The sequence below is a fragment of the Lepus europaeus genome, unplaced genomic scaffold (assembly GCF_033115175.1).
Source record: "Lepus europaeus isolate LE1 unplaced genomic scaffold, mLepTim1.pri SCAFFOLD_3_1, whole genome shotgun sequence".
NCBI lineage: Eukaryota > Metazoa > Chordata > Mammalia > Lagomorpha > Leporidae > Lepus > Lepus europaeus.
In genome coordinates this window covers 16,320,756-16,347,049 of record NW_026909276.1, presented here as the reverse complement: position 1 = coordinate 16,347,049, position 26,294 = coordinate 16,320,756, and the positions used below count along the sequence as shown (strand labels likewise).

Below are 26,294 nucleotides of genomic sequence, written 5' to 3'. Positions count from 1 at the left end.
CTGGCCTGCCCACCCCTATGTTCCTGAGGGTGACCTGCATGCACTCCTGCTCCAGGAGGGGGTGGCCTCATCCTGCATGCCCCAGGCTGGCACAGGGGCATCAGTTTCTGCAGCTCAGCTGAGGGGCCCAGGCCCCCATTTTCAGGACTTGAGGGTCAGGCACTCTGGGGCTGGGAACCCCCGCCCCATGACCTGAGAGCCCCCGTCCACCCACACTCGGCATCGCGCGGCTCCCGAGGTCAGCCTTGGGGCTCGCTGTCCACACAGTTGCTCCTGTCGCCCTCCTGCACAGTCCACTGAGCTCTGATCTGGGTATTGAGTCTCCCAGCCAGGGGCCCAGCGAAGCCCAACCCTCCCATGTCAGCTTCCTGGGTCGCTCAAGTGCATGTCTTCCACAGGTTTGCTGTGTTCTGTCAGCAGCTGGTCAGGCTGCTCAGAAGGCCCCACATCAGGTGTCCTAAGTGCGGGAGGCTGGGATGTGCCTCACAGAGGAAGCCACGTGTCAGGTGGGCGCCAGGCATGAGTGATGGTGCCATTGACCACACTCAGTGTGGGGGTGTTGGTGCCTTGTATGATGCAGGGTCTCACACAGCCATGCAGAGCAGGGCTAAGTACAGCCAGGGCAGGAAGCGCAAGCCTCATCCTGATGCCCCAGGTGCCCAGCCCAGCCCAGCACCCCCAGTGTGGGGTACGGCCTCCGGAATGGGAGCCCCAGCCCAGCACTCCCTCACCAGTGTTGGCAGAGACCCCGGGAGTGGGAACCCCAGCCCAGCACCCTCTAACCCAGAGTCGGCAGAGACCCTGGGAGTGGGAGCCCTGGAACATAGAGAAGCAGCTTTGCACAGTGCAGCATGGCCACCACTTGCTATGCTCCATGGAACCCCAGGAGTCCGGCTGAGACATGACAGGACCCTGTCCTTGGGATCCAGGTGAAGGAGCTGGAGAAGCCCCTCCTGCACTGGTAAGGGTGGTGCTGAGGTGAGGCACACACATGTGAGGCACAAATGAGGTGCACATGAAGCACACACACACACGTGTGAAGCACACACACGCTCACACAGTGTTCCTGGGGCATCGGCTCCTGCCTCACTGGCCATGGCTGGCCTGTCCTCTGCTTCCTCCCTCTGAATGGCGTGGGGTCGGCAGAGATGCCACCCATTGGCTCTGCATGTGGGGGCCGTCCTGGGTGCTGACGGGTTCAGCAGGACCCGTGGGGTTCTGCCCCACCCACTGGGTGCCTGAAGACCCCTCCGGGTATGCGTACTCTGCAGGGGCAGAGCTCCCTGTGCCAGAGGCTGCAGCCCACCCAACACACTGAATGAGACGTGTCTGGATGGCCGGGTGGAGGGCCTCAGGGTCGTTCAGGCAGCATAGGCTTCCTGGGGCTGCCATAGGGCTGTGCACTATGCATGTCTCAGAGCAGAGACATGCATAGTGCATGTGATCCTAGAGGCCCTGGGCACACGGGGTCAGGTTGCACCCCCCCCAGAGGCTCCAGAGGGCACCTCTCCTGCCCCCTGTGGCTGTCCCCTACTCAGGGCCCACAATCCCCAGGGTGACCTCAGCTCCATTCACACCCGAGTTTCATCTAAGACCCTTTTTCCAGTGAGAGTCCTTGGGAACACTGGCGTGCCTGCCCCACCCCTGCCCATGGTGTGGCCCGGCCTCACCGGTCCAGGCACTGCCTGTGGTCTGTGGTGGCCTTGAAGCCCAGGATGGAGAAGATGGCAACAGAGGCATACAGGGAGGTCATCACCAGGGAGATGACCATGGCGTCCTCACAGTTGTTCCTGCACAAGGGGGCACTCAGGGCCTCGGAAGGGCCCCCACCCACTGAGCCTGGGCCCCTCCCTACTGCCTTGCTCCACTCCTTGACTGTTTGTGGAAAGGCTCAGAGCTGTACTCAGCACCCTGTGGGCCCCAGACCTGCCCCAGGCCACAGTCAGGCTGGGCACACACAGCAGCCTCTGGAACAGACAAGCTAGGTGGAGCCCATCCCAGGCCAGCAGGTCCCACAGCACCATCCCCATCTCAGCCCCAGCTGGCTGGCACTGCATCGCCAGGGTGCCAAGCTAGGGCAGCTGCCCACCTGGGTGGGTTGTAGCTGGCAAAGGCGATGTGTCCACCGAAGGCCAGGGACAGGGAGAAGATCTGGGTGGCTGCATCCAGCCACACCCACAGGTTCTGGAGAATCTGCATCTGGAACATGAACACAGCAGATGCTGTTCCAGAATGTTCCCTGGCCCTTTTGGGTCACACCATAACCAGGTGTGACCTGTACAGATTCCAAGAACCGTTCAGGACTTTGTGCCAGGAGAGAGATTGCTTGGCCTGGCAGCTGACATGGCTCCCCTGTTCTGTGATGCAGCCAGCAAACTGTGGCTTCATCAGACCCATGGCAAAGTGTGGCTGGCACTCAGTGGTGGGGCCTAGAACCAGATCTGAGCTGACTCCGACCCGGGTATGCTCCCTGCCCTCTCCCACGTGTGGCTTTGGCCATGTGAGGCCCCTGGGCAGGGGTGTTTGCACCCACTGCCCCATTTGCCCACTGCTGGGTGTCTGGGCAGACAGCCTCATGCCCAGGTGTGCAACCGACTCCTGGTGGCGGTCAGCAGCCCTGGAAACCCACTTGGGATCCTGGAACAATGGAATGGTCTAGGAGTGCTGCAGGCTCTTGAGTAGAAGCCCCTTGGTCCTGTGTGCCACACCTGCTGGACACTTCTGCCCCAGGTGACAGCTGATTCCTGCCAGCACCCCCCCCCCATGCTCCCACCTTGTCAGCACCTGGACTTCCTGCAGGTGCACCAATCCACACACCCCAGACCAAAGTCTTTGCCCCAACCCTGCTGAGACCCCGAGGCCCTCCTCCCTTGTCCACTGGGTGCCCCCTGCCCCCCCTCCACTTATGTTGGGGGTGAAAAGGTAGCAGAGCCCGTGCGTGACACCGGGCAGCATCAGGCCTCTGAAAAGGAAGATGGTTAGCACCAAGTAAGGGAACAGGGCCGTGAAGTAGATGACCTGGGGGAGACGCCAGGTCAGATGTACAGTGGCCCTGCAGGAGCGAGGCAGGGGCCTTGCCCCATTGTGACCACTCACATGGCCCAAGGTACCACACAGGCATGGCGCTTTGGGTCAAGCTCTGAAGGTGTATGGTCACACAGGCCCCGTGGGTCTGCTAAGGTGGGCATCAGCACTTGGGACAGGCAGGCCCCCTCCCCCCACCCCAGGCTGCCCCTCATCCTGCCTTAGGTCCTCCTGTGTACACCTCAGGCTCTCAGCCCAGCCCCCTCTTTCCCCTGTCCTGGTGGCTCCCAGTCAGCGGTGGGCCAGGGCCGGCCCCATATCCCCACACAGACCAAAGCCACAGGGCCTCCCCAGCACATTCCTAACAGAATGATCTGTGAGAGCCACAGGGTCTGGTCACTGGCTCTGTCCTCTGAGCCTCGTGGGAAAAGGGTCAGGCTGGTGGCTGCTGGATTGTGTGGGCCACCCTGGGGCAGGGGGTGTGAGGAGCCCTGGCCATGCCATGAGTGTTCAACACCCCCCACCCGTGTGCCCCAGCGGCCCCAAGGGAAGGCCCTGAGAAGCCAGTTGCCTGTGAGAGAAACCAGTGTCTGCTCTTTATCACATGTTTTAAGTAAGTGTAAGAACATGGCCAAGGCTTGGAGAGGAGTAGAAGGGAAGGGGGGGGGCTGTTCCTGGAGGACAGTGCATGCAGGCCACTGCACATGGGGCACGTGTGTCACCTGAAGACGGCCTGTGACAGGCCCTGAGATCCGGTACCAGCCAGTGGGCGCATGGCCTTGGCCAGGGGATTTGGGTGCAGACCCCATGCATTGTTGACTTGGTGGGGCCCAGGGAGGTCACGGCAGGGTTTCGAGGGGTGGTTCCAGCAGGAGCACGGGTTCTGAGAGCTGTGAGCCCCCTGTGTCTCTGCCCCCGGGGTGGTCCCTCACCACCACCCTGCAGCTGCCCGGCTGCCTGAACTGAAGGCGCTACCCATCTTGGAGCCTGAACCTCCAGACCGTGAGCTACATGCGCCCTCCTCCCTGGTGAAGCTCTAGGATCCAGCGAGAGTCAGAAGCCTGACAGTGCCTCCGCTGCACAGGAGGCAGAGTGGAGGCATAAAGAGCAGAGGAAGAAGACCAGATGGGGAACGTCTGGAGGAGGCAGAGGCAAACCTGAGCCACCAGGGAGGCGCTGGCTGATTGGGGGCTCCTCAGGCCAGACCCAGTGGAACAGTGGCTACGAGAGGCACTGTCCACTGAGATGGAGGGGCAGGGAGAAGTCACGGTGGCTGCCAGAAGAGAGCCAGCATGGCTGCCTTGGCACAGAGTGTGGTTCAGGGCAGAGACTGTCATCAGGATGAGAAGCTGACCGTGGGGCCCTAAGTGTGCCTGCCCCCCCCCCATGCCGAGCCAACACTGGCAGCATGGGGAGGGGGCCTCAGAGCCAGAGGAAGCTGCTTTCACCTTCCCAGTGGTCTCAATGCCTCTGATGATGCACAGATACACCACAGCCCAGCAGATGACCAAGCAGATGAGCAGCCGCCACTGGACAGTGCCACTGTCGCTGATGTCAGCAGTGATGTCCAGCATTGCTGGTACCAGAAGTAGCTCATGGCACTGCTGCCCTGGCACTCTGCCACAAACCCTGTAGCCAGCGGCCCCATCATGGGCCGGCCACAGGGCCCGGGGCCCAGTGCACGCTCTGCCCCAAAAGCCAGAAGGGCCATGGGCACCAGCACGGCTGCCCTGCACTGAAGTGGCCCCCAACCTCCAGCCCAGCCATGCTCTCTCACCTCCCTCTGAGGCTGAGATGGGGAAGGGAGGCTCAGGGCCTGGTGTGTGAGCAGATGGGGATCTGGGTGGCTCCTGGGTCCAGCGGGGACCAGTGAACAGGAGAGGTCACCTGGCCACACTGGCCACGCCCTCAACCATCTTGTTGCCATCCAGAGGGCAGCAGCTCCAGGGCAATGGGTGCTGGAAGGAGTTGAGGAAGTACCACAGCACCCAGGTGAGGATAGTGTTGTAGTACAGGCTGACCAGGAAGGACATCGTGAAGCAGCCCGGCCCTGCAGACAGTGAGGACAAAGTGTCACACAGCAGGGGAGGAGCGGTGCCACCCACATGCAGAGCAGGTCCTCCTGGGGAGCTGAGAAGGGGGTGGCCTGCCTACGCTGCCCAAGTAGGGGGAGATGGCCGTCCACACCCCAGTGCTGCCCGTGTGCAGGTGCTGGCCGATGGCGAGCTCGATGTGGAAGAGTGGGATCCCCTCAAAGACCATGGTGATGAAGTAGGGGGATGAGAAAGGCCCCCGTCAGGACACAGGGGTCAGGGGCAGCCACCCTCTGCTCCCCATCGGGGTGCCTGGTGTGCTGCCAGCGGCTGGCCTGGGTTCTGGCTGCATGTGGTTCGCATAGCTGCTGGCTGCATGCTCAGCCTCGTGGGAGAATAAACCAGCCAGGCAGCACTGTGGGGCAGACTCAGAGGCCATCTGTGTGGCCAATGTGGATAGGTGGAGTGTGTGTGGTCAGTGTAGACAGGAGTGTGCATAGCTAGTGTGGAAAGTGTGTAAGTGGCCAGTGTGGACAGGCAGAGTGTGTGCAGCCAGTGTTGACAGTGTATACAGTGTGGACAGGCAGTGTGGGCATGGCTAGTGTGGATAGTGTATATGTCACCAATGTGAACAGGCAGAGTGTGTACAGCCAGTGTGGACAGGTAGAGTGGGCACAGCCAGTGTAAACAGGTGGAGCGGACAAGCAGACACCTGGAACGGGAGCTGGCGTGAGGACGAGGAAGGGCCACAAGCTCAGAAGACCCTGAAACTGCCCAGGAGTGAGGAGGGTGAGTGTGGCTGTGCAAGATGTGGGAGCACTCTACAAAATTCTGAGTGATGGGTGATGGGCACTGAGTGGCTGGGGTGAGACCACCCATCAGTGCAGACCGGGGAGGAACAGGGAGTAAGAAGACAGACTGTTCTGGCATGTTTGGTCATGCTTGCCGCATCTGGAAACAGGTGCCATAGCAGCACGTTGGGGCAGCCACTCTTCCCTCACCTGCATCCCTGATGAGAAGCCCCGTCCCCCGACCTCTGCGTCCCCGAGGCCCTGGCCCCTGGGGGAATCTCCCCAGGTTCCTCACTGGAGAGGGTTGGGCGTCCCAGGCCAGCCCATCACATGGGGGCACCTGGGCAATGACAGACCTGAGGGCAGCAGCCCCTGGCTGGTGCACACGTGTGGGCCGCACAGGTGCATCCATGTGTTGTGACTGCTGGTGAGCCTGGGACTCCTGTCACCCTGCAAGGAGCCTTGGGAGATGCCAACCCCCATGAACGTGGACACCAGGGTGATCACCCCCTAGAGACTGGCTCTACACCGAGGGGCAGCGACACTGGGAATGGAGCTGCATGCTGACCTGGGACCCCATGGGCAGGCCCCTGAAGTCCCCAGGGCTCAGATGCCAAGGCTGGGCTCTTCCTGGGGCCCCACATGTCTGGCTTTTTGGGACGGTGGTGCTGCCCAGAGATCAGGGGTGGGGAAGGCCAGTCCCTTGGGTACCCACATGTGGCTGGTGGGCTCACCTCCACTGTGGGTCTGGCACCTTCAGATGTTCCCCAGCCCCACAGCAAACCCCATGCAGCTGAGCAGGTACTGGAGCTTGTTGTCCCACTGGGGCCTCTCATCCTCCCACACATCCAAGGCTGGGTCTGGGCCAAGGTCCTGGGCCATAGCGGTCCAGTGTCTCTGGGAGCATCCAGACCACACTGCACCTGCACCCTCTGCTGGCCTAGAGCCTAAGCGTCCCCTCCGTCACATCCTCCGGTTTATTTAAAGGAAAGCTGGTGGAGCCCTGTTAATTGGTAACCTGGGGCCTGGCCATGCCCACATCCCTGGCCCCTTTCCCATGAGCATGTCCAATGTCAGCTGTAGGCTGGTACCACCACAGAGAGAGCTGTCCCCACGACAGCCATGTGCTCCTGTTGGGGACGCTCAGGGGCATGGTGAGTTGGCTTTTAGTTATTTATCTGTAACAAGTGTTTTGATGTTGAGGTAATGCAGACTCATGCTCATTGGTGACAGGGTCAGAGGTCCCCACTCCCCTCCCCCACACTCAGTTTGCCAAGGTGGCCACATCCTGTGAAGCTGAGTGGAGAATGTGGACACCTTAAGACCCAGAACATCCATCACCAGGGACCCCCACCCTCCACCCAGGACCCTGGCAGCCCCTGACCTCCCCATGCCATGCAGTTCCTGACAGGGTCAGCAGATAAAGGCTGTTGCCTGGCCACATGTGGCTGTGGTGGCTGTGGTTTCCCTGCTTCTGGGGCAGCATAGGAGGGGGCTTAGTCCTCAGGCCACACCTATCTCCTGACACCTCGGGAGTCTGAACATGGCTTCCTGGCCAGTCCTATGTGGCCTGTACCACGGGCTGCACCTGCTCCCTAACCCAGCCTGGGTGCCTCAGAGTGGAGCCCACACCCTCCCCAGAGCTATAGGAGTCCCTGGGATGAACTCCACTGAGCACAGCAGGGACAGGGCCTTTGGGAGGCAGACAGTCCTGCCCAATGCCCAGCCTGTCCCCGCCACAGCACATGGCTTTGTGGACAACGTCCTGATTGCAGCCCACAGGGAAGTGGAGCTGACCGTCAGCCACACTGTCCCTGGGGACACACTCGCCCGTCTGGATGCACACTTGAGAACAGTGGATGCAGTGGTTTATTTAAATGGGGACACTTGATGTCCATGAACCTGCCTGTCTGTCACATTGACAAGGATGCCAAGCAGCAGCACTGTGTTCCGGAGGTGTCACACAACCACCAGCCTCCTGGATGGCACACCTCGCTGGGCTGTGCCAGGGGCACTGCAGGGCAGTGGAGAGGTGAGTGCTGAGTGGTCAGAACATGTCCAAGCTCCGCCCTGCTCCATGTCTGCAGTGTGCCGGGTAGCTTGAACTGCAGAACTGGAGTTTGTTGCCAGGGTTTCTGGGAGGAAGGGGATCCCCCAGCATCCCAGCCCAACTTGTGAGAATTCTAGAAAGTCCACTTGAAGGGAAGCACCCAGGCTTTTCTGCGGAATGTGGAGGTGGCCATTGTGGAAGCAGACGCCACAGGCACAGCTTGCATGGGGCTGAGGTTGGTGCCAAGTTCCAGGGCCATCCACCCTGACACAGCCCTGGGCTCCAGGGGGGCCAGGAGGCATGCAGTGTCCTTGGCAGGGGCCAGGGCCAAGTTCCCCTGTAACCCTCTCTCCCAACATCTGGCTAAAAATTCACAGTTAATGTCCCTGTAAGAAAACAGCTGATGTCTTCCTCCGGCTGGGCTGCACTGAGCTGCACTCAGGGTGTCTGTCCATGGCAGGCAGAAGCAATGGTTAAATGGTGAGTATTCATTAAGCCAGGGGCGGCAGGTCCAGGGCATGGGGGGTGTGTGGCCATGTCACCACAGGCTCAATGGGCTTCTGGTAAAAAGGCCCAAACCCTGACCTCGGGGGTCTCTAGATCAAGGGTCTGTAGCTAAGGGGAGGGCACAGGGAGGGGACTGGGAAATGAGAATGGCTGTAGGGGCCAAGTCAGCAGCCCACGCTCCAGGCTCCACGGCTGTCCATGGCAACCTGGGGTGCAGCAGGTGCAGCCTCCCCACCCCTCAGCTCTTGACTTTGAGGGACATACCCAGGGCTGTGTGGCATGCTGTACCGTGTTCATGACAAGGAGACTGGGCCCACATGGTACACGTGTGTGCCATGAACATGTAAACACAGATGCACACATGTATGTGAATATGTGTGCACCTGGATATGCACAAACATGTACGTGCATACAAGCAGTGTGCGTATACGTGTAAGCACGATGCACAAGTCCACATGTGCACAAAATATACAGCTACATATGTACAGATGTACATACACACATACACATGCATATGTACACACCCATAAAACATGTACATGTATGCACACAGGCATATATGCACACAATACATACATATCTTGGCATGCACACAATGCTGACATAACTCACATGTACACACACATATGCATAGACATGTATGCATATGGAGAAACATCACATACACATGAATGAATATACACATGTACAACATACATGTCTACACATTCAAGCTAGTGCACACACATATGCAATGCTCACACATACACATAAATGTGTGCATGCGTGCACTCACACAGATACACGCAGCCTAGGGCTGGGCCCCTCAGTACTTGAGGTCCCCATTCATGGAAGCCATGGACTGCGTGCTGACCAGGCCCTGCTGGTCCCCTGGCTGCTGGCAGTGGCCCCTGATGAGCTTGTAGATGGCAAAGCAGGGGATGACGAGGCTGGGCATGCAGGCCACGACCACCACCACCATGTACACCCAGGGCAGGTACCTGACCTGCTGGGATTTGTGGAACTCCTCCTGGGGGAGAACCAGGCCAGAGGTGAGCACATGCAGGGCCTCGGCCCTGACCTGCAACCCTCCCCTGAGCATACTAATGGCCTCCGCCCTGACCTGCAACCCTCGCCTGAGCACACATAGGGCCTCTACCCTGAACTGTGACCCTCCACTGAGCACATGCATGGCCTCCACCCTGACCTTCGACCCTGCCCTGAGCACACGTATGGCCTCCACCCCAAACTGCAACCCTCCCCTGAGCACATGCAGGGCCTCCGCCCCGACCTGTGACCCTTCCAGCATGGGTGGCCCTAGGCACTCACGTAGCTGGGGTCCCAGACACTGTAGGTCAGCTCCTTGCTGACTTTGACCACGAAGTAGAATTGGAAGATGACCAGCATGATCTGGGGGCTGACAACCCACCACATCAGCTGCCAGAAGATGTTGGGCTTGTGCCCAATCATGAATTCAATGTCTTTGTTGAACCTGGAGACAGAGGCTGGGACGGTGTCGACTGACCTGGGTGAGACACTGACTGCCTGCCTTGCCCTGTACTCTGGGCCTTTCACAGATGGACGTGTGGACATGTACAGTGCCAAGCACAGCTGCACAGTTGTGGGGCCATGCGCAGGGCCAAACCCACACTGCATGTTACCAGAGCGTGGCCAACCCTGTGTACCTTGGCCTGCCCCTCAGCTGCACACCTGTACCTGCACACATGGCTGCTGCACACTTGGCCTGTACACACCTGGGCATACCTATATCTGCACACACCTGGCCTCTGCACACCTGTGCCTGCACACCTGTACCTCTGCACACCTGTGCCTGTACAACTGGCCTCTACACTCCTGGTCTGCACACACCTGTGCCTCCACAAACCTGTGCCTGCACACCTGTACCTGTATACCAGGACTCTGCACACTTGGCTTGTGCACACCTGTGCCTGCACACTTGTACCTGTGCACCTGGCCTCTTCACACCTGGCCTGCACACACCTGTGCCTGTACACATCTGTGCCTGCACACCTGGCCTCTGCACACCTGGCCTCCACACACCTGTGCCTGCAACCTGTACCTCTGCACGCCTGTACCTGTACACACCTGTGCCTCTGCACACCTGTACCTGTACACCTGGCCTCTGCATGCTTGGCCTACACACACCTGGCCTGCACACACCTGTGCCTGCACACCTGTGCCTCTGCATGCCTGTACCTGTACACCAGGCCTGCAAATGCCTGGCCTTCACACACCTGGCCTGCTCACCTATAGCTGTACACCTGTGTCTGCACACCGGTTCTCAGAAGCAGCTTGCCTTTATAGCTTCTCAGGCTGCTGTCTGGTGGCCACCCCACCCAGCAAGGTGAGTGCCCAGATGTCTGGCCAAGTGGGGGCTGAAGGCCCTCCCTCTGGAAAGGCCTGGAGCTCCACGGAGATTATAGCCCCCCACTACAACATAGGTACCCCGGGCTGAGGACCCTAGCCCCACTGACCACCCACCCCTCATTCCTCTGCTGTATCTGCACCCAGGCTGCTGTGGGGGACCCAGACCAAGGCTCTTGCTCAGCCATGTGGCAGAGGGCCTGCTCTTGCTGTGGCCTCCATGCTCATACACCCCAAGTTCTGGGCAGTCTCCCAATGCTGCTGTCAGTGCTCGCTCTGCACAGCTAGGTGTAGGAGAATCTGGAAGCCAGAGGGGCATGGACTGCCCCCTGGGGGGCCCTGCAGAGCCCCCTCCTGGGACTCAGGGCTGCTTCTCTGCTGTCTGCCCTGCACCCCCTGAGGCTGGCCCTGGCCCAGCTCCCTGCTGCCTCCTCCCTCGTACCTGTCAATGCCATACATATAGAGGATCCGAACATCTAGCAGAATACAATGATGAGCAGGGGGATGGAGCCCTCATATCTGTCCAGCAGGGAGAGCCAGTATTGGCCAGAGTTCAGTGTGAAGATACAGGCCAGGAGGTAGGTCCCAAGGCAGATGAGGCCTACAGGGAAACAGAGCCGAGCAGGTCCCAACCTGTGACCCAGTGGTAAGGGGACACAGCTGGGCCCCCCATGGCACAAGCACCTGTGAGCAGCTCCTTAGGGCACTTGGCGGGGATGAGCTTGAGGTCCTGCAGTGGCATGGCCACGCCCTCCATGTTCCCAAACATGGACGACAGGCTCAGGCAGAAGAGCATGAAGAAGAACAGCATGGACCACAGTGGCGACACCGGCATCTTGGTGATGGCCTCTGTGAAGACAATGAAGGCCAGGCCTGTGCCCTCCATACCCTGCACGATGGCACCCAGTCACCCAGGGCCTGTCGGTCCCTGATGGCCACACTGTCACCCTGTCAGCGCACATCCCACTGAACCACACCAAGCGAGAATGAGGCTGATCCTAGGCAGCCTGTTGGCTCCAGATACACGGGTAAAGCGGATCTGTGGGCCAGGAGGTGAGGGTGCATGGCGCCCGGCCCCAGCAGAGCAAGGAGCAGCTGAGGGCACCTGGGCTGGGATGGGCAACGCCGGCAGCCACCTGGGGCCCAGGAGGTGACACACAGCTGACAATGGGTGATGCCACATCCTGGCACCAAGCTCTGCACTGTGGGAGCCACCGGCCCGGAAGTGGTGACACTTTGGGGGCTCCCAAACAGAGAGGAGGCAGTGCGTGGGGAGCCGAGCAGCAGCAGGATGTGCCACGGCCAGCATCGTGGCGACCAAAGGGAAGTTGATGGCAGCCCCAGGTGCAACCTGAGGGGCTGGCAGGGGCACTTCTGCCTCCTGCTTGCCGGGGTGCCGGGACCTGCCTCCAAGAGGAAGGAGTTCATGTCGCAGCTCTGGAACGTGAGCTGGGCGTAGGCCGCGGGGTCCATGGCATTCCACCAGCGCTGCATCTCCGCGAAGTTCTCCTGGGTCACCTTGCCCTCCGGCAGGTCAAAGGCGTTCATGAGGTGCAGGATGTTCCTTGGAGCAGAGCCAGGATGATGCCATGCGTGGGGCGTGATGGGGGCGGGACCACTCACTTGCTGAAGCAGTCGTCGTAGCGCTGGATGGTGTGGAAGCCGACGATGGAGCTGATCACTATGGCCGCGCACACAGACGTGTAGCCATTGATGGAGATGACCACCGAGTCCATCTCGCAATTGTTGGTGTGGCAAGAGCGGTGTCACCCTTCGGGGCAGAGGTCAGCAGAGGCACCACTGCCGGGGCCAGGACTGAGGGCCCAGGGCCTGCTGGGAAGTGGGCTGGGCGGCAGCCCACCTGTGCCCCTCTGAGCAGGTGCGGGTGCTAAGGACTCAGAGGGCCAGAGGGCTGTGCCCAATGTGGGAGCCCAGAGCGGGGACCCTTGGCCCTTGCCCTTCACACCTCCCCCACCACAGCCTGCTGGCTCTGGGGCCCCCGGAGCAGCTGTAGCCCCTGGTTCTGGAGCAGGAGAGCCCTGGGTTCAAGTCCCAGCTGGGCCTCAGTGACATTAGTGGATGCCAAAGGGTGCTTGTAGCCCTTGCTCGCAGGAGGATCCCAGAGAGACAGGAAGCAGAGCAGGGCTGCCTGGGGTGGGGCCTGGGAGTCAGTGACAGGTGGGCACCCAGCTTTGGGCTGGGGAGATAGAGCCCTGGAGAAGGTGGCAGAGGCAGCTGCACATGGCCCCACCCGCTGCCCCTACTGCACACGGCATGGTCTGCAGCCAGCTCTGCCTCCCCAAGGCCGAGGTCCCCCCATCTCAGGTTCCTCGCTTCCCCCACCCTATTCACCCAAGGGGACGCTCCCAGCCATCCCTGGGAGCTCTGGCCTGAGACTTCTGGGAAGTGACCTCTGAATGTGGATGACATTGACCTCATTCTGAAATTACAGGAATTCAGGGCTGGGCAGGAACAGGAGATGGACCAAAATGTTCAGTTTGTCGGGTTGTATGTGAACTTGAAGGAGAAGTCCCCACTGGCATGAGTCATCCTGAGGCTGGGACGATCCTGAGTGGAGACCTCAGGCCATCACAGCTCACACATGTCCAGTGGGCTGCGAGAATGGCCTGCACAGGTGAGCCCCCACCTGGAGTCCACAGGTGCCTTCCGGGCCCCGGGCAGGCCAAGGTGGCCCCCTTTCAGCTGGGGGCTTCACTGGGAAGGAGGCACGCAAAAACCACACAGCCAAAAGCCTGGACACCAAAGGTGGCCCCACACCTGACACCCGGTGGGACGCGGAACAGGATCACCTTGGCCCGCGCTGAAGGCAGCACCCAGGGGCAGGAAACAGAGGCCTCCCTGACCCTGTGCCACATGGCAGCGGTGGAAATGAACTTCTGTGTTATCAACGTTCTAGAATAGGTCTCTCCCTGTGGCCACTTAACCACTTGTTCGGGCTGCACCGAGTCACACCACCAGCATGCCAGGTCAGCCAGGGTTCTCTGGAAGCGTCCTGGTCTCCAGCGCTGGCCTCCCCGACCTGGCCCCAGCTCTGGCGCTCCCAATGCCATGGTCTGCAGCTTTCTCCAAGCCTGGGCAGAACCGGGGGAGCCGCCACAGAGCACCTGCCGGGCCTGTGCCCTCATCTGCCACCTGGTGCGCCCCAAGAACCGAGTGTGAGGAGCATGGGCACCCAGCACCCACATGTGGGGAGAGGCCTCTGCCTCCTGACCGCCATGGCCACAGACGCTCAGCTGCTTCCCTGGAGTTGTTTTCTGCCTGTACCCGCAATAAACTCTCGGTCCAGCGTTTCTCCGCACATCTCGTGAGGTGAGTGGGTGTCGGTCAAGTCTCCCGCCACTCCCTCGGGAACCGCCTCTTGCCCCTCACTGGCTCCTCGCGGAGTTAACACATTCACTGGGCAGAGACGGCCTCCTTCGTGGCGTGCCACTGTGCCACCGGGGCTGCAGCAGGGGAGGCCTTAAATCTGGCCGGTCCTGCCTTGGCACCCCGCAGTTATCCGGTCTCCTTCCAGCCATGGCCTAAAGCCCTCGGCCACGTGTGCCGGACAGCCAGGTGCATCCTGAGCTCCGGGACACTGTGAGTTTACTCATTTGTAAACATTACTAGATTTCCCACATTGGCAAAACTATCTATACAGAGATAATCCTGAAACAAACTGATAAGAGAACTAAGAAAGAATCCTGGGTATAAGATCAACTTATACCATCAATGGGGTTACTATATATCACTAAGAAACAAATAGAAATCTATTTTAAAGGAAAAAGATACAGACTAGAAGCAAATTAAAAAATACTGAAGTGACATACAAGAGAAGTATGCCAAGAATATGATGAAACTGAAAGACTCAAGATTTAGTAAATGTTAGTGAATTGTGACTGTGATGCTCAGTTCTAGGTCACAAGATCCCAGCAGGATCACAGACATGGTGGGGATTGAGGGATCTCAGGTGGAATCATCAGGGACATGACAGTACAGGCTGCTGTCAAGAGAGCCAGCCCCCAGGAGAATGAGGTGGCTTTAGACTTGAGCTGAATGTCCCCCAACAGAAACTGCCCAAAGGACTACCCCTATGCCAGGGCAATTCTGATTGGTTGAATCTTTTCTGATGTCATGCATAATCACCAGCTGAACAAACTGTCCAATCAGGTATGCTGAGACAACACTGCAGTACCATGTGGGATCTTTGATCTTGGTGTTGCCAAACACAGCTTCTCTAGTCTGTTCCCAAGAGAGGCCCTTGGTGGCTCAGCCTTTGCTGCTCTGTGAATTCCCCTCACCACAGGAGCCATCAGAAGGATGCCCAAACACCTCAGAAGCTGAAAAATGGGGAGTATGTGGAAACAACCCCCTCAAGCTTTCAGGATGTGAGCTGGGATTATGAGTATCCTCTCTCATCCCTGCATTTAGTTTCCTTGGCTCAGTCCTAGAGCCAATCTTGCCAAATTGTGTTGTGAGGATGAGCAAATTCTCAGGGAGAATACAGACTTCACCATGTATGGAAGAGAAGCTGTGACATATAGGGTCCTCTCTCCCTCCTTTCTCTCCAGGGGTGACCTAATTACTCTTAGTTGGGAAACAGGTCATCAAGCCCACAACCCAATCCTCCTAGCATAGACCTTCCTCAGTGTCTGATGCTGTTTTCTGTTGCTAATAATACAATACTATAGAGTTATGGTGTAAGTTATAAAAAAGTATCTTTATTTGGCTCAAATCAAAGGTTGGGAGCAGTCTATGGTTGCAGTGTTCTTGACAGAGGTCTAGATGTGATACAGAGGCTATGTGGCCCAAAAAAAAAGAATGTAGGAGAGGCCAATTCAAAGTGACTTTTTAAAAATATATTTGCTGGGCTGGCACTGAAGAGTAAGGAGCAAAGCCTCTGCCTGTGGCGCTAGAATCCTATATGGATGCTGGTTCATGTCCCAGCTGCTCCTCTTCCCATTCACCTCTCTGCTGTATCTTGGGAAAGCAGTAGAAAATGGCCCAAGTGCTTGGGCCCCTGCACCATGGGAGACCTTGGAAGAAGATCCTGGCATTGGATTGCTGCATCTCTGGTCATTGTGGCCATATGGGGAGTGAACCAGTGAATGGAAGACCTTTCTCCCTGTTTCTCCCTCTCTATATCTGTAACTCTGCCTCTCAAATAAATGAATAAAATATTTAAATAAAGATATATTCATTTACTTGAGAGGAAGAGTTAAGAGATACACACACACAGAGACACAAAGAGTGATCCTCTATCCACTGGTCCATGCCCCAAGTGGTCAAAATGACCAGATCTGGATGAGGCCAATGCTGAGTCTGGAATGCCATCCCCATCTCCACATGGGTGCAGGGAGGCAAGCACTTGAGACATCCCCTGCCACCCTCACATTAGCAAGGAACTAGATCAGAATTGGAGTGGTCAGTACTTGAACTGTCACCCATATGGCTTGCTGGCATTGCAGGTTGCAATTTAACCCATTATACCACAAAACCAGTCCCCCAAAGTAATTTCTATAGCAGACCTCTGGCAATAACTCATTAATCACATGAAAAGACTTATCCTAATCACCTCTTACTGATGTGGTGAAGATTAGATAGGTAATTTTTTTTTAATTTTTTACAGGCAGAGTGGACAGTGAGAGAGAGACAGAGAGAAAGGTCTTCCTTTTGCCGTTGGTTCACCCTCCAATGGCCACCGCGGTAGGCATGCTGCGGCCAGCGCACCGCGCTGATCCAATGGCAGGAGCCAGGTGCTTCTCCTGGTCTCTCCCATGGGGTGCAGGGCCCAAGGACTTGGGCCATCCTCCACTGCACTCCCTGGCCACAGCAGAGAGCTGGCCTGGAAGAGGGGCAACCGGGACAGGATCGGTGCCCCGACCGGGACTAGAACCCGGTGTGCCAGCGCCGCAAGGTGGAGGATTAGCCTAGTGAGCCACGGCGCCAGCCTAGATAGGTAATTTTAAGTTAATGAGCTGGAAGTGACACCTAGTTCACTTTGTGTTTTTGTATTTATCTTCCTGTCAATCAGGGGACCTCTCCACAGGAAGTACCTCCTCTTACCCAGGACATGAGGGCTGTACCATGTAAACATTTCCATTTTTCTTTCTTTTTTTTTAAAGTTTCATTTATTTATTTGAAAGCCAGAGTTATACAGAGAGAGAAGGAGAGGCAGAGAGAAAACGAGAGGTCTTCCATCCGATGGTTCATGCCCTAGTTGGCTGCAATGGCCAGAGCTGTGCCGATCTGAAGCCAGGAGCTGAGAGCTTCTTCCAGGTCTCCCATGCAGGTGCAGGGACCCAAGGACTTAGGTCATCTTCTACTGCTTTCCCAGGCCATAGCAGAGAACTGGATCAGAAGTGGAGTAGCCAGGATATGAACTGGCACCCATATAGGATGCCAGCACTGTGAAGTAGGCAGACATACAGGCTAAAATTGATTAGATTTGTGAACTGGAAGACCACGCCTTCACCAAGCCCCTGTGTGACCTCATGCCCCTAACTGATGCCTTCACCATGCCCGTGTGTGGCCTCATTCCCCTACCTGGCCACACTTGGGTGCCCACCAGCCAATCAGGTTAATTAACCACTTGCCTTTGGAAGTGGGTTAAAAAGATGGGACATGGTGTGGCCTGGCCCTCTCTTCTTCCCTGGATTTTACCAGGAGGGTGCTGGCTGTAGCCCTGTGCCACCAGGGCACATGGCCTTTGGGCCATGTGCTCCAGGCTTCCTGGCCTAGATGCTTTTCCACATGGCTGGTTCCTGGTGCTCGGTATGAACCCCTATTTACCTCTCTCTCTTAAATAAAGCTCTCACTCTCCTATGCATCTTTCTCACTAAATAAAAGCTTAAAATGTACCATGCTGCCTCATTTATCTGTGCCAATATTTAGAATTCTTCTCTAAATAATAGGCAAGAACCCTCTTGGGCTTATTAATATTGGGGATGTAGTAACAAGCCCATGATGAAATCGTATGGCACCCCAAATTCTGGTAGCACATGTGGCACCCCAGAACCTTAAGGGTCACATTTTTAGTGTAGATTTTAGGGGATCTTCTCCAATTTCAACTGCAGGCAGCAGCTTTACCCACTACACCACAGCATGGGCCCCAACACTTCCATTTTTCTAAGAGTATAAAAAGCTAGGAAGAACAGAAGCTCTCTGTCCTCCACCTAGACTCAGGAGGAGCAGAGCAGGTTATGATAATTCCTTTTCTTTGGCCCCATTCTTCCTAATTAAGCCCTTTTGGGTGTGTGTATGTTTCTCACTTTGTAAACAGTTTATCACATTCCATGCTGTGTTTGGGCCTGTGTTTAGTATTCTCTAAGTAAAGGCAAGAACCTGGAAAATTAATTTAGGCCCTAAACCTAGCCCATAACATTATAAGATGTCATCTAGTTCTATTTCCTAATAACTCATTATTGGGATTTGATCTCCCAATGACTGTCATAGTGGACAAAACATGATCAATCCATAGCAATAAGTCTGGCAATAAATGCCTATATATCCAGATCTTTTTCCGCATTACCAATTGGCCACTTTCTCCCCTAATACTTCCAAAACTATCAACTATTTTTCTCTATGACACACTTCATTCAGCTCCAATGTGTTAGGTAGGAAATAACAATTAGCCTATGCATGTAAGAGAGACCTAAGGAACACAAGGCACCATAGAAGGGGAAGCAAGGCAGCAGCCCTTAGCAGCCTCAGAAGTACACATTGGAAGCTGCCTAGTGTTTTCCACCACAGAATACTGCTCCTACCCTGATAACATTACTGGTGGTCCTAGCCTTCTCCCAAGATAAGCTCCCCAGAGGAATCTCCTGGTACCATCTGGGCTACCAACCTAATAACATTCAGTAATAAAACCTTGGGAGCTAGTTTACCTATTTCATACCTGGCAAGTCCTTTGCCCAGAAGAGGGAAGGAGAAAGAAAAGTGGTGGGAAGAACTGGGCCCCAGGGACCGGTGTTGTGGTGTAGCAGGTTAAGCTTCCTCCTGTAATGCCAGCATCTTATAGGAGCACCAGTTTGGGTCTCAGCTGCTCCACTTCCAATCCAGCTTCCTGCTAATGCAACCTGGGAAAGCAGCAGAAGATGGTCCAAGTCCTTGTGCCTCCGAACCTGTATGAGAGACCCGGTAAAGCTCCTGGCTCCTGGTTCCTGGGTGTGACCTGGAGCACACCCATCCTTGTGGCCATTTGGGAGTGAATCAGCAAACGGAAGATCTCTCTATCTTTCCTCTCTTTGTAATTCTGCCTTTCAAATAAATAAAATAATCTTTAAGAAAAGAAAAAAGGAAAAAATAATGGGACCTCATTCCCTTATAAGCTCCAGTCTGAATACAGACTCGGTGCTCAATTCTTGGCTGAGCCACCTGTCTGGCCTATAAGTTGTATTCTCCACACTAATCTATGCAACCTTGATTTTCCAGTCTGAATAACTGGGCATCCTCTCAGATTCTTTCTGGAGAGCTGTCCATCCCCATTCTACCCCAACAAATATGCTACATTGCTTACAACTCTTCTGTACCACATCTGAATTCTTTCTTTCATGAAAACAAGAACATTTCCCACTCATCTTTGCTAAAATATATCTTGTCATTTTTCTACAGGACAATCAGTAACTCTTTGAAAGTTGTTTTTCTGTTTGTGAACAGCCCTAGTCTGTCACTGGAGGGAAGGCTGTGGAAGCTGTGCAGTTCTTGTCTTCACCCAAGAAAGAATTCGGGCATGAGACAGAAAGTGGAATGATAAGGCTTTACTGGAGATAGGGATAGGGCATCCATCAGATGACAGAGAGAGAGCACCCAGTCACTCGGACTGGGGGAGAGCGAGATTACATGGTTGAATGGAGAGAATACACCTGCACAGGCCAGGCTGGTGGCTCAGCAGAGAGGCAGAGAGCTGAGTGCACAGTCTGTTTGGACTCCCTAGGTTTTTATGGGAGTCTTTTTAACCACTTCCCCCATCCTCCATGACAAAGGATGGAGAGTCCTGGAAGAAGAGTTTGTTGGATGAAAATTAGCAAATTCCCCCCCCCCCAGATTTGCTGGCACCTGGCCAGAGTAGGGGGGCTTCCTAGGTTTTATTGCCCCATGTTATCAGGTCAGGTAACCCCTTTGGTCCTAAGGAGAGGAAATTATCCCAGGAGCTTTCCTTGGAGGAAGGGGTGGGACCAACTGGGAGGTTATCAGTGTCTGAGCAGGACTTTGAAGTGCAAAATGCTGGGCTTCTGGAGCTTCTGCAGTAGGTGTTGGTATTCAGGCCTTTCTCATACACACATAGGCTAAATTTCTGAATTGCTACCTAACAGTTCTTGTAGGAATTTGGGGAATGAACCAATGAATGAATGTACTCTCCCTCCCTCTCTCTCTCTCTCTCGCTCGCTCACTCTAGACATTTGAAATAAATAAAATAAATTACTTTTTCAAATCTTTGCACATCTCCTTTTACTTATTTTAACGGTAGACATTTTATCAGAATGTCTTTTGTTTTAGGTTCCCTTGGGAAATTTTACAGGATGCTGTCTTCTCAACACACCCTTCAATCTCCACCTTGTCCTGGGCTTCAAAACTGCCTGTAGGTGATAACCCAAGATTCCCACAGTGGCCAAGTCTTTTGTAGTGTGAAGTGAATGTCAGCCCCTGAGTTACTCTCTGGGGGTCTTTCTTCATTGGAGACAGCAGGGTTAAGAAACTCTTTTCAGGGGCGGAGCCAAGATTGCGGAAGAGTGAGGGCACACACAACAGTTTGGGAAAAGAAATTTTAACAAGGGTGGAGTTACTGCACCCTTAAGAAGAGACTCAGAGGAGAAAACTGCAGAGGAAACTCTTCCGGATCTAGTGGATGTGACACGGAGGACCTACGGGAAGAGTAAGGTGACCCACTGCCGCGCCCCGCCCAGCCCTGCCTAGCCGCACGGAGCCGCACCTAGCAGTGCCCAGCCACGCCACGCCACGCTGACCCGACCCACACTGAGCCGCGCCACGGACACGGGGGCCACTAGAGTTGGGAAAACAATGAGCCCAGCTACAGAAGCCCACCCACAAAATTTGAGCCACGGTGGTGGAAGCAAAGGTAACCAGAGACATTGGCCGCGAAGGTTAGACCTTGGTCCGAGCTCACACGGGGGGGGTGGGGGAACTACACCAGGCTGACTGGAAGGAAAAAAAAGGGGGGGGGACCAGCTGGGACAATAGCATCTCTCTGCACTCTCCAAGATGACAAACAAATGTAGAAACCAAGGTAACAAGAGCAGGCAAGACACTGTAATGACCCCAAATGAAAAAGACACCCCAATTCAAGATTATGAAGATGAGGAGACAGAAGAAATGCAAGAAGCAGATCTCAAAAAATTGGTAAGATCATTAAGAAGCTCGCAAAAACAAATTCTTGAACTACAGAAATCCTTAATGGACAAGATAGAAAATCTCTCTCGAGAAAATGAAATATTAAGGAGGAATCAAAATGAAATGAAACAACTAGTAGAACAAGAAACAGTGATAGTGACGAGAAACCATAATGAAATGAAGAATTCAATAGATCAAATGACAAACACATTAGAAAGCCTTAAAAACAGAATGGGCGAAGCAGAAGAGAGAATATCAGAATTAAAAGACAGAGAACAGGAAAGGAAACAGGCAAACCAAAGAAAAGAAGAAGAAATTAGAAATCTAAAAAATATTGTTGGGAATCTACAGGATACTATTAAAAAACTGAACATTGGGTCCAAGGAATTCCTGAAGGCATGGAGAGGGAGAAAGGATTAGAAGGCTTTTTAATGAGATACTAGCAGAAAATTTCCCAGGTTTGGAGAAGGACAGAGGCATCTTAGTACAGGAAGCTTATAGAACCCCTAATAAACATGATCAAAAGAGATCCTCACCACGACACGTCGTAATCAAACTCATCACAGTGAAACATAAAGATCCTAAAATGTGCAAGAGAGAAATGTCAGATTACTCTTAGAGGATCTCCAATTAGACTCACAGCTGACTTCTCATCAGAAACCCTACAAGCCAGGAGGGAATGGCGAGATATAGCCCAGGTACTAAGAGAGAAAAACTGCCAGCCCAGAATATTATATCCTGCAAAGCTCTCATTTGTGAATGAAGGTGAAATAAAGACCTTTCACAGCAAACAGAAATTGAAAGAATTTGTCGCCACTCGTCCAGCCCTGCAAAAGATGCTTAAAGATGTGATACACGCAAAAACACAGAAACACGGTCACCAATATGAAAGAAGGTAAAGGAAGGAAACCTCACAGCAAAAGATCACAGGAAACCCAAAAATGATAGGGCAAAGTTACTACTCATCGATAGTCACATTAAACGTTAAAGGCCTGAACTGTCCAGCTAAAAGACACCAATTGGCTGATTGGGTTAAGGAAGAAAACCCATCTATCTGCTGCTTTCAAGAAACACATCTTTCTAACAAAGATGCACACAGACTGAAAGTGAAAGGCTGGAAAAAGATATACCATGCCAACAGAAATGAAAAAAGAGCGGGCGTAGCCATCTTAATATCAGAAAACATAAATTTTACCACAAAAACTATTAGGAGAGACAAAGAGGGGCACTATATAATGATTAAGGGATCCATTCAACAGGAAGATATAACGATTATCAATGTATGTGCACCTAATTACAGGGCACCGGTTTATTTAAAAGACTTGTTAAGGGAATTAAAGGGAGACTTAGACCCCAATACAATAGTACTGGGGGACTTCAATACCCTACTCTCACAGATAGACAGACATCAGGACAGAAGACCAACAAGGAGACAGTAGATTTAAATGACACTATAGCTCAAATGCACCTAACAGATATGTACAGAACTTTTTATCCTACACAGCAAGATTTTACATTCTTCTCAGCAGTACATGGAACCTTCTATACGATTGACCACATGCTAGGCCATAAAGCAAGTCTCAGCAAATTCAAAAGAATTAGAATCATACCATGCAGCTTCTCAGACCACAAAGGAATGAAATTGGAAATTAGCAACTCAGGAATCCCTAGAGCACGTGCAAACACATGGAGATTGAACAACATGCTCCTGAATGAACAATGGGTCATAGAAGAAATTAAAAGAGAAATCAAAAACTTTCTGGAAGTAAATGAGGATAACAGCACATCATACCAAAACCTATGGGATACAACAAAAGCAGTGTTAAGAGGAAAATTTATATCAATAGGTGCCTACATCAAGACATTGGAAAGGCACCAAATAGATGAGCTTTCAAGGCATCTCAAGGATCTAGAAAATCTGCAGCAAACCAGACCCAAAGCTAGTAGGAGAAGAGAAATAATTAAAGTCAGAGAAGAAATCAACAGGATTGAATCCAAAAAAACATTGCAAAAAATCAGCCAAATGAGGAGCTGGTTTTTTGAAAAAATAAACAAAATTGACACCCCATTAGCCCAACTAACAAAAAAAAGAAGAGAAAAGACCAAAATCAATACAATTAGAGATGAAAAAGGAAATGTAACAACAGACACCACAGAAATAAAAAGAATCATCAGAAATTACTACAAGGACTTGTATGCCAGCAAACAGGGAAATCTATCAGAAATGGATAGATTCCTGGACACATACAACCTACCTAAATTGAACCAGGAAGACATAGAAAACCTAAACAGACACATAAGTGAGACAGAAATTGAAACAGTAATAAAGGCCCTCCCAACAAAGAAAAGCCCAGGACCAGATGGATTGATGGCTGAATTCTACCAGACATTTAAAGAAGAACTAACCCCAATTCTCCTCAAACTATTCATGGCAATCAAAAAAGAGGGAATCCTCCCAAACTCTTTCTATGAAGCCAGCATCACCTTAATTCCTAAGCCAGAAAAAGATGCAGCATTGAAAGAGAATTACAGACCAATATCCCTGATGAACATAGATGCAAAAATACTCAATAAAATTCTGGCCAATAGAATGCAACATCACATTAGAAAGATCATCCACCCAGCCCAAGTGGGATTTATCCCTGGTATGCAGGGATGGTTCAATGTTCACAAAACAATTAACATGATGCACCACATTAACAGACTGCAGAAGAAAAACCATATGATTCTCTCAATAGACGCAGAGAAAACACTTGATAAAATACAACACCCTTTCATGATGAAAACCCTAAGCAAACTGGGTATAAAAGGAACTTTCCTCAATACAATGAAATCAATTTATGAAAAACCTATGGCCAGGGGAGCGGCAAGATGGTGGAATAGGAAGGGAGCACATTGATATTTCAGCAAGACACACAGGTTAATAAAAGTGGAGATACTGCAGGGTCAAGGAAGAGTAGGGGAAGAAACAGCAGTGGAAACTCTTCCGGAACCAGTGATTCACAGTGGACCTGCGTGGAGAGCGTGGGAGCCCCAGTTCGGGATACCAGCGGCAGACTCAACACACCAGCGCTGGAATGCGAGGTGAGCCGAACCTCAATAGCCCGAGACACCAGCGGGCAAGCGGAAAGAGGAGGCTAGAGGGAATGAGGCTTGAAACTCCATGGGGAAAAATTCACCAGGCTAATTAGAAGAGAGAGAGGAAAAAAAAAAAGTGACCGATACAGACACGAGTTTCTCTCTCTCTGCTCACCCCTCAAAGGCGAGCAAGACAAAGAGCAGGCGCCATTTTGGACATACGTCATAGCAGGGCGACCTCAGGTCTGCACCAGCCCTGAGCCTAGGAGAAAAACCTGACTCTGGGGGGAGGGATGAAATAACAGGAGATTAGGATCTAACTTGGCAATCCAGTGGGAAACTGCAGGAGAATTGGAGCCCACACTGAAGGCAGCACAGATTCCCTGTGTGGTCCTTGGGAAAGAGCTACCAATCTCTGGCTCCTGTGGGTATATCATTTGCTTGCTAACTACCTCCAATTACGTTCAGCTGTGTGGAATTACTTCCCTTTTGAATCAAAAAAAAAAAAAAAAAAGAGAGAGAGAGATTTACCACACCTAACCTGGGAGTGTCATCTTTGACACACCCTCAACCCTGAGGAACCAAACACAGCTCTCAGGCCACACTCATCTCAAGCCTCTAAGGCTCCACTGAAAGCAGACAGTCCACTTAATATACAGCCATAGTGTAACAAGAAAAAACACCACAGTGAAGAAACCAAATATCTCCAACATGCCAAACAACAAACGCAAAAACCGAGGTAACAAGAACAAGGAAGACACTATGATGCCCCCAAATGAAAAAGACACCCCAATTCAAGATTATGAAGATGATGAGAGAGAAGAAATGCAAGAAGCGGATCTCAAAAAATTGATAAGAACATTAAGAAGTTCTCAAAAACAAATTCTTGAACTACAGAAATCCTTAATGGACAAGATAGAAAATCTCTCTCGTGAAAATGAAATATTAAGGAGGAATCAAAATGAAATGAAACAACTAGTGGAACATGAAACTATGATAGTGACAAAAAAACCACAATGAAATGAAGAACTCAATAGATCAAATGACAAATACATTAGAGAGCCTTAAAAACAGAATGGGCGAAGCAGAAGAGAGAATATCAGAATTAAAAGACAGAGAACAGGAAAGGAAACAGGCAAACCAAAGAAAAGAAGAAGAAATTAGAAATCTAAAAAATATTGTTGGAAATCTACAGGATACTATTGAAAAACCTAATATTTGGGTTCTAGGAGTTCCTGAAGGCATGGAGAGGGAGAAAGGATTAGAAGGCATTTTCAGTTAGATACTAGCAGAAAATTTCCCAGGTTTGGAGAAGGACAAAGGCATCTTAGTACAGGAAGCTTATAGAACCTCTAAGAAACATGACCAAAAGAGATCCTCACCACGACACATTGTAATGAAACTCACCACAGTGAAACATAAAGAAAAGATTCTAAAAGGTGCAAGAGAGAAACGTCAGATTACTCTCAGAGGATCTCCAATTAGACTCACAGCAGACTTCTCATCAGAAACCCTACAAGCTAGAAGGGAATGGTGAGATATAGCCCAGGTACTAAGAGAGAAAAACTGCCAGCCCAGAATATTATATCCTGCAAAGCTCTCATTTGTGAATGAAGGTGAAATTAAGACTTTTCATAGCAAACAGAAACTGAAAGAATTTGTTGCCACTCATCCTGCCCTGCAAAAGATGCTTAAAGATGTGTTACACACAGAAACACAGAAACATGGTCACCAATATGAAAGAAGGTAAAGGAAGGAAACCTCACAGCAAAAGATCACAGGAAGCTCAATTTCTCTTTGACATAGAATTAAACTTTGATGCTCTGCTAAGCAATGTGTTAAAGTAATCTAAAAACAAAATCAATTCAAATCAATTGGCAATCTACAAAAAGAGTTAAAGATTTTAAAAGCTATTATTAAAATTGCTATATTGGTCTATTATGCTATGTTATATGTGTGTACACATTGTATGTCCACATAGGAAATTTTATTAAGAGTTTTATTTTAAATGGCTTATAGATAAGATTGTCCATAAATTTAAGCTGCTAAAATCAATCAAAGATACCTTTTAATTTGTGTGACCTGAATCTGTGT

The 26,294-nt window shown here is 52.6% G+C and overlaps 1 protein-coding gene across 1 annotated transcript in view; it reads right to left on the bottom strand.

Annotated features, from left to right (window-relative positions):
• Nucleotides 1-9,210: 9,210 nt before the first annotated feature.
• LOC133755253 (sodium-dependent neutral amino acid transporter B(0)AT1-like) overlaps nucleotides 9,211-26,294 on the bottom strand; it is a 628,988-nt gene continuing 611,904 nt past the window's right edge. Inside the window, 7 exon segments of the mRNA XM_062185441.1 lie at nucleotides 9,211-9,414; nucleotides 9,714-9,876; nucleotides 11,212-11,236; nucleotides 11,239-11,370; nucleotides 11,454-11,658; nucleotides 12,177-12,333; nucleotides 12,393-12,530. Coding sequence (XP_062041425.1) covers nucleotides 9,211-9,414; nucleotides 9,714-9,876; nucleotides 11,212-11,236; nucleotides 11,239-11,370; nucleotides 11,454-11,658; nucleotides 12,177-12,333; nucleotides 12,393-12,530 — 1,024 coding nt within the window.